The 14,892-nt window shown below is 33.2% G+C and overlaps 1 protein-coding gene across 1 annotated transcript in view; it reads left to right on the top strand.

Annotated features, from left to right (window-relative positions):
• OdsH (Ods-site homeobox) overlaps window positions 1-2,243 on the top strand; it is a 138,179-nt gene extending 135,936 nt beyond the window's left edge. The window contains exon 5 of the mRNA XM_085949883.1: window positions 382-2,243. Within this exon, the coding sequence (XP_085806009.1) occupies window positions 382-952 (571 nt within the window). The 3' untranslated portion in view covers window positions 953-2,243. The remainder of the gene's footprint in view (window positions 1-381) is intronic.
• Window positions 2,244-14,892: the final 12,649 nt, after the last annotated feature.

The raw sequence follows: 14,892 nt of genomic DNA, 5'->3' as shown, positions 1-14,892 counted from the left end.
ACAAAAAATGGATGCTAGCCATTTGCTTATCATTAGGTCCATGCTCTAGAATACGATCCTAACATAATATTATTATATTGAAATAAAATAATTAAATTACCAATGTGCGATTCAAGCTCGCGACTCACGACTTCATATTATTGCATACAGTATAATAGAGTCGCTGAACCTCAAAAATCATTTACGTCTGTTTACTGCAAGATCCATCATGTCGAACGGAAAATTATTAAATTAAATTGCTATTATTATGGAGATTAGGGTGATTGAAATAAAAAAGAGTGCATTTGGAAATGGTCTCTGAAAAAAATGGTAATTATAATTCACAGAAAGTCACTAAAAATGATATTAATAATTAATTATATGTGTTTTTTTTTTCAATAGAGCGAGACGAAGAAAAAAGCTCGCCAAAGCTCTCGACAGGCAAGCCAGAAAGCTGCGAGCGAAAGGCATCGCAGTAGATCTGGAAGCGCTGCGTCAGGAGTATATCGCCCAGCACAGGAACGCCGGTGTAGCCTCCGACTCCGACGGAGACGAGGATTGCACCATCGACGTCGTCGGAGGAGACTCAGACGACGATTCAGGACCCGAAGACTTCTCAGTGGGTAGCAGACTGCGGGCCGAAAACCTTAACTCAAGCCACAACTCTGACAGCTCGACGTCAGACATACAGACGTCGAGACACTTCACACCGTCGCCGGGAAAAACAAATCCTAATAACAACCTCACGAATCATCATCATCATATTCATCACCAGAGTCATCCGGCTGCTAGTTTCCTATCAAATCCGTTCGTGACTGCGGCAGCTTCAGGGAGATTTGATTTTGGGATGCAGAGATCGCTGGATTTGAGTGGAGGGGGCGTTTCAATGGCCGCAGGAAGTGACGTCAGCAAATCTAGTGTTGGTAATAGGAAGCGGAATCCGTTTAGTATAGAGTCTTTACTTAACGCGTGAATTTTGTGAAATTTAATGTGTACATAGTTAGTTTTTAATAATAATTAGACTTGACATTTTCGGAACGATTAATGTAAAGGATCTCGTTTTGTAAATACAAATTAATAAAAGTTTTGATTATTTTTAACTTACAAAAATATTTTACAAAAACAGTTTGAGAAACACGCATCATATTATATTCAAAGTCAAATTAAAATATTTTAATTCGTTTTATTTGTATGCCATTAGAGGTCAACCATAAATGACGTCACACGTACTTAGGTATTTTTACCTCCCTACAAAAAATCCATTGTACATTTCGTCACAAAATATTTTAGCCCCCTGTCTAAATTACTTAATTCACATTTTCAGTAAGTATAATAGGGTAGGTATTTGTTGTCATCTCGGAATATTTTATTCTCGGACAAAGAAAGAGTTTTTATTTTGTTGAAACGCCCCAATATTGTTAGTCACAAATCGTCAGATCTCCTCCTCTCACCATTAAAACGTGACTTCATATATGGATGACCCCTTAAATTCAATATAGATTAGTATTTGAATTCTGATAATAATTATTACATGCCATGTATTCAGTTCCTTAAAAGTAAACTAAAATAGTATTCAGATAAGTTTTTTTTAAACAATAATATACATACTGATTTGTCGGCGGAAAGCAAATTTTATTTATGATAATATGTTTATAATATTGTTCCATTTTGTGATCACTCCATTTACTTACCTTCAATTATTGCATCATATTACGTCCAGAATAAAATTAATCTGTTGGAAGAGTCTCACAATATATGAGAAGGTGAAAATCGACACTGGAAATTAGTAAATTCTGTATAACCAGAATAACGTTTTGTAACCTCACATTAAAAGTGATAATGATAATATTTAACATATACAGTTCATATTTTTTATGTAAATTTTGAACTAAATTTAACTTGGAAGGGACAATAGTGGCGAATAGGACGTATGCTCAACACAATTCATTCAAACTATAAATATATTTTAATACTTCCATATTATATATTATTTTCCAGTTGCTAAATCGGTTCCAATCTGAATTCAAAATTATAAAGTAATAATTTTTGTAAGACGCTGTACAGGTGTGATAAAATTGTAGGTTTATTCTATATGCAAGTCAAATACGATCACGTTCAGAGCTTTTGAAATTGCAAGGACGTTGAAAGCTAATTATTTGTTGCTTATTTGTAACTGTGAACTGCTAATATCCGCTAAGTCTTATGTTTTTATTACGAAGAATCATAAAGATATTTAATAGCTATTATAGCTAAATACATACATAATCTACTAACATATTTATTATTTATTTAATTTTAGCACCATATTAAAAAAAAAACACTATAAATATAATATTAATTCAAATTTTCAAAGCTTGAGAAAAAGGGAAAGTTTTGTGGCACTGTTTAATCAACACAAAAAAAATATTTTATATTGCAATTTAAAAGGTAGATCATTAATTAAATATTATTGAAATTAAAATTATTGAAAAATTTTCTAACTGGGATTTGACGTAATTTGAAACTAACTGTTTAAATGTCACACATGCATGAATCTACTGAGTAAACTTATGTCACATGATAAACACCATCATTTATTGTCACTGCAATTATTAAAGGGTGGGTTACAAAAACGACATATGTAATTTTTTTTGATCTTTGAGATTGATGTCATTTTAATTAAAAAAGTTGTCTAAACCGTTTTTTTTCGAAAATAGCACTTTACATGCTTTAAAAGTTATTAAATTTTCTTCGATTATAGCAAAAAAATATTTGTCAAACAAAAATTCCTACAAATATATTAATTATGTCAAATGACACATTATTTTATGATACTTTAAAAGTTCTAGTGATTATTATTTATTATTGACAAATGAGCACATATTATTGTGTAGTATCACATAACAACATCATAATTCACAAAGAGAAACTATACGAACCATCAAAAAATGTGTATAAAACAATGAGAGGGTTTCTTTCTCTAATTAAAGTTATTTTTATGGAATTAACAGATATTAACAGTAACACGTTAGAAAATATATTGTCATGATTTCCATAGTAATGAATCAATGTTTCCAGTGTCGAATTCATGATAAGATCGAAAATACACGGGCACGAACTTATGTTAAAATCATGTAACATATTAATTTATAATGTAATAATAAAATAATAAATTATCATTGTGATTGTAAATTATTTTTGAAAAGTTGTGTGTGAGACGTGAATGTATTTATAATTGACGCATTTGTTGTTTTAATACTATCTGATGTACTTACATACCTACATATTAAATAATTAGAATGAAATAAAGATTTTGTGATCGATATCAATTATGTAACGTTAATAAAAATATTAAACTACGCCTGTTTCGTTCATAATACGAGTACAAAAATTATCACAGTAGCGTAGTAAGTGATTTTTATACGTGCAATATCTTTATAATTTTTTCCCGGTTTGTAATACAAAATATTTATACTTAAAATATTTGGATGATTTTTAGACATTCGCTTAAAAGATCTTTGATCAGAACTTATCCAAAACCAACGAATAAATTTAAGTTTATTTTTAATTTCCATTTTATTATAATAATACCTAATATTATGATTCTAAAATCATATATTCTTTATTTATATCTGTATCTGAAAAGATATATTTTTTATAGACCGGAGATAAATAATGAATTGTTTTTACTATATTTAATTGTCGACGTTTTATAATTATGTATGATTTAAAAACAACATAATAAGCAATCGACGTATCTGTCCATATTGTCAACCGCCATAGTATTGTGGTACACATATCAAAAACTAAATGTAATATTTACACAATATTAAATATTATTATAATTTTTAATGTACCACATAACACAAATATCATGAAATTAAACATTATTATTTTATTAACGTAGAATACATTTCTTGGCAAGACGCGGTAGTGTCACGATTTTTGTTAACGTCTATTTATCAAAATTGTGCGGCGTGATGATGGGGAGGTTAATCACACGTGCTCGCTCTTTTCCGTCCACCTTCGGCTGGGTGGAGGAGGGCTGTGGTCCCTGGCTGAAGTCGGTCCGTCAGTCGCCCTTGCGGCGTTCTCAAGAGGTGCATTGATATATTATTGAGAACATTGAATCGATAAATTTTATTAGTTACTTCAGCTATCATAAACCAGTAACCACGGTTGAGTAAATATACGTCATTAAGGTTGTGAAAAATAAACGCTATTTTTTGTTTAATTATCTGTTAAAACAATAAATGTATTCTATGCATAATGTTTTCATTGTATACAATGTGTCACAAATATTTTTTTTCAATTAGGATTCATTTATTAAAGGGTTGTAAAATATAATACAATATCAAGAATATAATTTTCTAACATATTGAAAGCATTTTCAAGATGTTAGTATTTATTACAGTTTTCAGCCTTAAAAAGCTACAAATTTTAAAATTATATCACTAGGCATATAAAGTATTGGCGTGCGGTGACTATTGAGATCGGGGATGCTCTTCTTTATAAAGACCTCGGTGTCTATCTGTAGACTTTGTACGAAATGTATTATGCTATTACTATTCCATGTATTAATCCACAAATAAATTAACATTTCATGATGACATCCTAACACGCCATAACAGCCATGTATAATATTTACGTAGATACATATTTTTTCTTTTAATATTTACGTTATATTCATCATAAAAGTGTGATAGTAATCTATTTATTGCCATGGTTTTTACTTGATATGTTTCTTTATTTAGAGATGCGCTGCATCCACAGTATCTACGAACCGCACGCCACTGAATGCAAGGAACTGTTTTAAAATAATATAAACACCACAATTTAAATAATATAATTCCACTATAATTTTATTCTCATTTCATTTCAATGATTTTTTTTCGCAACAGCGATTTTTTAAATTCAACTAAATAAAAAAGTGATTATAAACGAAACTTGCTAATAATGAATCATACACCGATTTTTATTGTAAAATATCTATTTATTAAAAAAACATTCACATATTATTCCTGCACAACTCCTTGGTGCAACAAGGCTCTAAGTGAAAATTTAGCACCTTGTTCAGTAGTTCTATTAATAATTAATGCCATAAAGTATGTATGTTACTATATAATTTCATTATCACTTCTATAATATACTAAATGTATCGTTATTACATAATACATAATTGGCACTTAGATCATTGTTGCGTCAAGGTTATAAAAATACATTATAAATAAATAATTGGTTTATCATCCTACATAAATAGTAAATAGCATCATTTAGCAACATTATTAATTTTAGTAGTATTTAAACGAAAATATCACTGTATAAACTATGTATTAAGAACGTTTTACTATTTAAGAACTATACTAAGATGTATTTAATAAATAATTAGTAGATATATTTAAATAATATATAATTAAAATTTAAGAAAAACACGCCAGGTAAAAATTGTAATAAAAAATGTTCTTTCCTCTACGAGAAAAGACCCGTCGATCCAATATTAATTGATAACATACAATAAATTATAAAAAAACAATATTAGAATTAGTAGAATTGATAGAACATTAATAATTAACAATTATTTATTAAATGAGAATATTTGAGAAGCAATGTTGTTTTACTTATTGGTTACCTCTAATGATTATGATATAATATCTCCTCCGCAATGGTGATTTTTGGATGTGGAAAGAAAAGTGTGCACCAATATTGAGCTGGTTTCAATTTTATTTAGTAGAAGTAATAATAATTATTTCTTACTTTAAGGCAGAGGATAACGTGTTTAACAAAACCTTCAATTCAACCATTTTCATTAAAAATAATTAATACGTATCTAGAATATTAGAATATTAAATATATATTTTTTTTGTTATAAATAAGCTTACAAATTAAAAAAAGGATAGGTATACATAAAATGTGTATATTTTGGAAAGTGATTTTTACATCATATTTTGTATATATTTTAACGTTAAATTGTGGTTTGTTAAGTTCTTTAATAGGTGACAGAATCAAAAATATCGTTGCCACATTATTTTAATCAACGAATAATTCACAAGATTTAAGAGTGTAAGATTATTTTATTAAACATACATAATTTAAAAACACTTAAATCTTTTTGAAAAGAAAAACCGAGGGGCGCAAGTTCGAATCCTACTTTGTCGTATTTTTTTTACCAAAAAAAATTTTCCCAGAGGTTATATAATATTCCTCACAAGTGTTTAAAAATTATGTATATTATGATATTAATATTAAAAAAAAATGAAATAGATGTAGGTACTTATAAAAAATTGTATAAAAATATCGCACTTTGTATGCAGTTCTTCTAGATTGGGAATTAATTTTTTATTTTAAAAACTTTTTCGATATCGTATCGATTATTTAATGGAAATTATCAATGAAATATGTTTAATTGAAGTTTTTGAATTCACAAACGGAGGCATTGTGATCACCCTTACGAATCTACCCAAGGTACCGTCGGCGTCGATGGGGCGATCAACTGAAGAGACCTTCATTTCATTCTAACATGGGATAGGCAGACTACTGTGAGGAGAAGTCTTGGTCTGGTCGCTCAAAAGATGTTTACACTTTAGAACAGATACGATCCTCGGTTGCAATGGAATAACCGACAAGAGCTACAAAAAGATTTACGTGTATCGTGATTATCCTCAATCATTTCAGTGATTTCCAATGAGCTTGATTGAAATAGAAGTGGCATATAATAATGTTTTTCTACATAATTTCTTAATTTATAAAAAAAAATAGTTAGACATCTAGTTAGGTAAAAATAGTCAAAACCGACCAATACCGGTCATGTTGGTATTACAAAATAATTACTCACTTTGTGACACGCAGCGATATGATTCTTGATAAAAAAAATAGCATGGGTAAGAATAAATTTTACAATTAAAAAAATCGGTGTGTGTACTTATGTACGCGCGTTAGAAGTTATACTTCTTTGGCGTAACAATACAAAAACAAAACTTGTCATAAACTAGATTCTTTGACTAGCTCTTAATTCTTCTTCTTCGATGGCGCTACAGCTCAAGTCGAGCCCTGGCCTCCTCCACCGCTGTCCTCCAGCCGGAACGGTCCTCCGCACGTCTTTTCCAGTTCCTGATTTTTAGTATCTGGTTGGCATCTTTTGTAACATTATCACCCCATCGTGTGCGTGGCTTTCCCACTGGCCTTTTCCCTCCTGGGTTTCCTTCGAGGATCTTCTTCGGTATCCGTGACTCAGGCATGCGCTGGACATGGCCTGCCCAGTTTAGCCTCTGGAGTTTTATGAAGTTGGAGAGTTTTGAATCTTGGTATAAGCGGTATAGTTCCGTGTTAGTCTAGCTCTTAATTATCTTGTTAAATTACACACTCAATAAAAAGGACCGCTTATTGGAACACCGTTGGTTTATTTCTGTACACTTTAACTTATATTACTAAATCATATAATTATTTATCGTTGTTTTTATTTTTAAAGTAACAACTGCCACTATGAGTTCGCACAAGTTCGCTGCCTAGGCAACGGAATAATTCTAAACTATAATATTACACTGTATAATAAATTTGCTGCCTAGGCAACGGAACAATTCTAAACTATAATATTATACTGTATAATCGTCACAATTGGAGTATCATACAGTGGCGTAATCGTAGTGCGTTCGGCTGATAACCGAACAATCAGTGGTTCGAATCCAATCGAGTGCGTTTATTTTTGTGTGAAAAAATTAATTATGTGTCACATGTCACACGCCAAAAATACACTTTGGTCTTATTTTCCAAACGCGCCTAAAAATTATAACTTCAATAAATTTTACAATTAAAAAACACATTGTATTTGTATCGTTAACAATTTAAGAGGTTTGTAACTGCGAGAAACGATTTTTGGGTTGGTAGGTACCAACAACAACAACCAAAAACAAAAACCACACTTACGCTTACTATGTAAAACTTACGCAGACACATACTAAATTATCAAACTTAGTTATAAAATTAATGCTCTCGAGTCTCGACTCAGGGTAGGTACTTTATTTGAATTTAGATACTAATTGATTTAAGTTTTGTACACCTTTGCGTAATTTTTTGCGACCTGGGTTTCGGCTTTTCGGCACTATGCGCAGTCATCAATGGTGAATGTACACTGACACAGAATACAATTATAACTATATACCTATTGCTTTATTATAAAGAATATATAACATTTGAATGCGGTTACTGAATGTATAAGTGAGTATATTGTAATGTATTTACTACGGAGTTTTTCCAAACACTAACCTTTTCAACACTAGTTTTTATACTTGCTTCTTTACATTGTAATAAAGTTTTCACTTTCTTTTTTTGTATCAATTTAATATGTAAACGAGAATTAACTGTATTATGTATCAATGTGCATTTACCAATTAATTGGTGAGTGCTTATAGTGTATGGAGATGCCAAAAGGTGAAACCCCGGACGCAAGAATGACACAAATGGAATATTTTTTAACGCAATACTGAAAAAAATATAAGTATAAACTTTAAAAGATTAGATTCTTTATTATATTAAGTATAGAAAACAACATAATTTTGCAAAACCTCATTAACTGTTAATCGTAAAAGAAGTGGTGTTACCTTAATTAATAACAAGGCAGATTACTTTCTGATTTTTTTTAATTTGAAGAACCTCGGTTGAAACGTCGTTATAAGAAATAATTCGAATACATCATAAAAAATCGATAGTTTAGAGGCTAAACCCTTCAAAGGAAAAATGTTAGACATCAATTTGAGTCTCATTATGTCCATTTTTTGACGAGTCGATTGCGTCATTTGCGTCAAAGAAAACCGCCGTTGCTTCCACAAATCAGTTATATATAAAAAAAATATATCTTAGTTCAAAAAATTACACTAACTTTAAAATTCACTGTGAGTGGTAGAAAACCGGCAAAACAATGATTATTATTGGATATTATTTTAACTTCCATGATTCTAATGGTTGCATGTCGAAACATCAAAGGAGTGGACCGCCTTTTCGAGAAAGTGGCGCAAAACACTACCTGAGTACCTACCTAATTGTGAGCTTTTAACCCTAAAACAACCGCAGACTAAAAATACGGACGGTAGTATTTAACAATTACTAGTTTATATAATATAATAACTATAACGTGACAGGTTTACACTGAAGATGATCATTCATGATTATTTTTTCGAATACTCGCTTTTTAAAAACAAAATCAATGTAGATAATATTTCTGTTGTTGGCACTAATAAAAATTTTAGTTAATCTCAATTAAATTATACATTTTTAGTATACTATTTGTATTTTTCACTCAGATCTTATAAATACCACACCACATTTTCTCCCGTTGGAAGCAGTGCCTAGCAGCTAGTATGCATTTTACGATGCGTCAAAAAGTTGTGAAGATACCTACATTAATTTCAACTGGACTAAATCACAACAAATAACATTAAACTCAGGGGGAAAATATTATTGACTCTCCTTCGTTTTGGCAGGCATTATTCTTGATGTATGCCAAGACCGAGACGTGTACAGTATCTACCGTTAACCTCGTTGATCCCCCACCATTCTCTGCACATCTGCACTTACAGCATCCTTCAACTTGTCACTAGAACGAATTGAGATCCTTTCACTTCCTCTGTTTTCCAACTTTTCTAGTGGCTACTAGCCTCAATAAACAAGATGTCGGCAATATCCGCCTGCACATTAAGGTGAGTCCTGTAAAGACAGTGTGGAACATGAAAAATACCTCGGGTACATGAAGATTGAAGCCCACACCATGATATTAAGATGGCAAGAAGCACTTTAAAAAAAATAACGGAAATCAAAACATAACTGTGGGCACTCGATGGAGGGCCATAAGGTGCTACATCATACCCCTTATTGGTCTAAAACTCTAAGGGGTCAAAGCTTTGATGTTAAAGACTTTCTAAATGTAGCTGTATCGACGTACCATGAATGGGCTAATCACATTACCAATGACGAAGTAAATAAGACAAGAGAACTGCATAATTCGTCCGTATAAGTATTATTTACTACAACTCATAATACAGAAAAGAGTAAAGGGCAGCAAATGTGTACCTAGGTGGAAAATATTATCTTGGCTAAGCCACCTCTGTAAGTGTATCAATATCCAAGGTGTTGGATATCTGATACGACTGGCCATGAACCCCACATCCTAAATCGGGCCCCCAGACTAGGATATTCGAGTGGTTCACAAGCATAGTGAACCAAGTCCATTCTGGTTATTCGTGAGTAAGCTAGATTTAAACATAATATTTGAGTATTATGCTTGAAGTGTAAAGTATTCAACCAATGTGTGCTACCAATGCTAACGTATGCTTACGAAACGTAAACTCTCAACACACGAGAGATCCAAACATTGCATGGAACACAACGTGGCATGGAAATGGGCATAATGCGTAAGGACCGCAGAAAAAACCAATGGATAAGAAAGCAAATAAGAGTGAGAGATGAAATGGATGAAATGGCGGTGGACCAGACATATCACATGGCGAACAGACAACCGCTGGATGAATCCAGTCATTCAGTCGTACCCGAAGGGCACCAAGCGGCCACAGGGGCGCCCCAAAGCCGCTGGATTGACGAACTCGTCAGGTTTGGTAGAAATACGTGACAGAGAAAGGCAAGGAACCAAAAAGAGTGGAGGGAGCCGGAGGAGGTTTTCATCCAGCAGTGAATCGACCCCGGCTGAAAATATATTTGAGTATTTGAGCCAAGCAACTGGCCCATGATAGGGAAGTGTACTTTAAGTTGGACGCCAACTTTTGATAGAAAACGAGAGTAAAAGAAGAATAGTACCTAATAATCATAATAAAAATGTAAAAATACCATAGCTAATAAATCACTGTATTTACAGGGGGATCAATGAAAAATCGTGTAACCGTCATAATCAAAATATCATAGTAAAAATCACTGAATGCAAGGTAGAGTTACTGAGCTGATGCGTAGAATTCTACTTTTAGGTCACTAGTTTATCTTCAAAAAAGTCGTCCAGTCGTCGAAGGGTTAATGCATTTTTACGAGTATTTTGTCTTGCAACACAAATAATAATATATTCTGCCGGATTGAGACATTAAGAGGCGAAAGAAAGGAGGCGCGTGGTAACAAAGAGGTTTGAGATTCGCCGCGGATCGTAAAACTCTCCGACTGTTTCAGCAAACAGCGGAGTCTAGAAGAAAGCGTTGAAGGTTAAAATGGCCTTTCTGAAACTTTGCGACACGACAACACCCTCGATAAGTCGCATCGATCCATGACTACAATATATCATTAAATTAAAAATATCCCATACGATCCAGTTTGGCCGAGACTGACCCAAATTTCGCATAATGCCCTTCCGAGAATGTAAAATGTGAGTGATCGTATCAAGTCGTACCAAATTTCTGATGATAAAATGAAAACGCTAATATCAGATATTTGATCCCAATCATTTAATTAATGTTCTTATTGAATCTAGTAAAATCAGAACATTCCACAATTGCACATTACTATGTGCACTTCTCCACAAACAACGCGTTTTTCAAAAGTAAATGCTATACGGCCATCTCTTTCCGGTAATACAGCTCACGGTGAAATGTGCTACGACGAAATATAATACCTACATACAATTTACATATTGTAACCGTGAATGTAATGTTACTTACCAGTTGCTATGGACCAAAGTTTTGAAGCAGAGTTCGCTTTATTACTTTTATGTCATAAAACCAAGGGACACAGTTCGCCTCGATTGTCCAAAAATATTGAATGGTGTTTTTTTTTACTTTAATGCGTATTATGTGAAATAATAATCCATACCATATTATACCTACGAGTGGCGAAGGGTGAAGGTAGGCTGTTAAGGTCCGACATAAATAGTGCATACTTAACTTTGTTAGTGAAATGTTAAACCCAGCCTAATCCAAGCCATAGTACATAATAGTCAAAAAATATTCGTTTATCTATATAAAAATATCTAAAATTATATATAATTTTAGATACTTCATAAATAGAAGAATATTTTTATCGACCGTGGTTTAGTGGGCTGGTCTTTATGAATTAAATAAAAAAATAACCAACACCATCTTAAATATGTATTTTTAATTCAACGAAAACAAATAAGTGAAGAAGAAAAAGAAAGAAAAATCTATTTGGTTTCGTCTAGGCAGGGTTTAATTGAATTTTAAAAACTAACCAACTCCATCTGCGAATTGTATTCTTAGTTCAATGAAAACAAATAAATATGTCTGACAAAGCCTAGTATGCACTATTTATATCAAAACTTAACAGCCTACCTCCACCCCTCGCCACTGACGCCTACCACATCTGGTAGGGTAAGCCAGTTCCTATTAATTTTGTGTTCGCTAGTTATTTCATTCAAAATTACGACCCTCTGACGATAGCGCGCCACAGTTCATGAAATGTAGGATGAAGAATAAACAGCTGTGCCGTTTAAGGAGTAAATAATCCTTTGATGAGTAAAGAGTGTGCACTGAGCATGTATTATGGTTGGGCGTGTAAAGTTGTAACTCAATCGTGATGTTTGTGAATATTGATGACTCAATGGCGGTGTAAGGCTATGATATAACTATTATGTGTTATTGACAATGTCTTAGATCCAACGACATAGACTGCCAAACATATGGATGGTGGCGAAGAGTTGGTACTGAGAAACCATATAATTTTACCCTGTCTTGTAAACATGGTACCCACATCATGAAGCGGGCCCCCTATCTATCGCTAAGGTTAAGGATAGTGTGATTTCCTACAGTAGTGATCCCTAAATTGTATTCCGAGGAACTCCATAGGTTTGCAAGGTACAATTAAGGGGATTCTGTTTATTTTTAGCGATTTTTTGTATTTAAAAATAAATCCACTTGAATAATTATTCAGTAGTCGGCGCTCGGTATCATATCACCCCTTATTGCGGTAGCCAAATAACATGGTACCATTCGCCATTTTTGATAAATAGCAATTTTAATTAACTATTTCTTTTATTCAACGAATAATTTACAAGATTTAAGAATGTATCATTCTAATTATTGAACATACATAATTCTGAAAACATTCATGAGAAAATATTGCCAATAGAAAAAATCTTTCTTCGAAAAAAGTGAGACACCCGGCTGGAATCGAACCAGCGTCTCTTGGATTTCGCGCCTTGTGCATGACCACTATGCTACTTACAACTGCCATGCTTAATTGCGACAAACTTTAAGCCGGCTCGCACATCACAACTCGCCTCGTGTGCCTAAGCGCCATAAATCAAAGCTTCCGATAACGGGCAGGCGGTGTTCCTTGATAAAACCTCGCACATCTGCCTAGCGATATCGACATTCGCCGCATTTTTATTGTGTTGATTGTATGAACAAACGTCAAACGCGGTGACCAGCGATGAGCGAGATGACAGTGTAGACAGAGATAGAGACAGAAATGGCCGATGGCCGCGGGCTGTGCGCTTGCGCGGAGCTGACATTTTTTGAGATCGACATGCAGACTTTGGCCAATGCAACTAGACGAATGTCGCAGGGTCGCAGAGTTGCAGTTGCATCGGCCAATCTGCGAAGCTCCATTTGATAACGTTTGTTTCTTGGTTTACGATGACGTCACATCGACGAATTCGTCGTAAGACGCATGCGGCGAGTTCTGATGTGCGAGCCCTCTAAGTATTGGAATTTTATTAAAACCTGCTCATTAGTGCTCTCCAAATTGAGTTACGGTAGTTTTTTTCTATTAGCTATATTTTCTTACGAGTGTTTTCAGAATTATGTGCTTATGTTAAATACTCATTTTATCACTAAAAATGATAATAAAATAAAATTCTACATGTGAATTATCCTTTAATTATATCAATCATGATATATTATTATTTTTTTATTTCATCGCAGAGCCACATATTTTGAAATGTTATTACTATTAAAGTAAAATAGTAACGCAGGCGACTTTTTTTTACTATTAAAGAAAATCTGTGGTGTGTTTATATCACTTAACTGTTCGTCCCACTACGCCGGGGCCTCCCTTAGGCTCGGGCTATGCATGTAAAATATAGGTACTAATTACTTACATATTATGTAATTGCTACAAATTAGGAAAATTGTATAATCTTGTTTGACGCGTTGAAAATATTATTAGAGCACCTGGCAATCAATCTACCTAATAGAAGTGTAAATACATACCTATATTTTAAATATTTAAATATTTTAAAATGAAATCAAGTAAAATCAAGGCCTGAACTACCTATAAGTTTGAGTGAGATAGCATTCGGCACGCGTATAATCTTCATAATATGCATTAGTCGGGTCTCACATCCAAACTCGCCTCGTCTGCCGCACAGCCATAAATCAAATCTTCCAAGAACGTCGATCCGGTATTGCATCTGAAGTCCGCCCACATCTAGCTTGCGATAGTCGCACGTAACCTTCGAAAGGTATAAATATTTGTATGCGGCAATCGGCGAGCCGGTATAGGAGTGACCAATTCGTAAGAATTCGTATGCGTACTGGCATCTTCGACTCGCAGTCGGAGAAGCATGCAACAATAGATGTTTTTTTTTCAAATTAATAAGTTTCATTCGACCAATCTTAGGGGATCAATTTGACAACGTGCGTTTTGTGAATAAAGATGACGCCACATCGACATATTTGTCATGTTGCAGGCGGACGAGTTTTGATGTGAGAGCCGGCTTAGAGTAAGATAGTATACATATGAATAATCAACTTAGTGTATCTAACAGTGAAGTCGGTAAATATTAGTTTGCAAATTGTTAAAATATATTATAGTTTTTTTTTGTATGCGTAATATAAAGTACCTTGTCAATAGTTTTGGTTAATTTAGTAGATTATATGGTTAACTCTTGAGTTTGTGCCACAAGGGTACGGAGCATCGCACTCTCTGACGGCATCCAGGACACGTCATGTCCCAGCCACGTGGAGCACCTTCGTGATTTCTTTGTTTAATTGA

Source organism: Rhyacophila brunnea, unplaced genomic scaffold (assembly GCF_057557595.1).
Source record: "Rhyacophila brunnea isolate RB1 unplaced genomic scaffold, BYU_Rbru_1.0 scaffold_22, whole genome shotgun sequence".
In the NCBI taxonomy this organism is placed as follows: Eukaryota; Metazoa; Arthropoda; class Insecta; order Trichoptera; family Rhyacophilidae; genus Rhyacophila; species Rhyacophila brunnea.
This window is presented reverse-complemented; position numbering and strand designations above follow the sequence as displayed.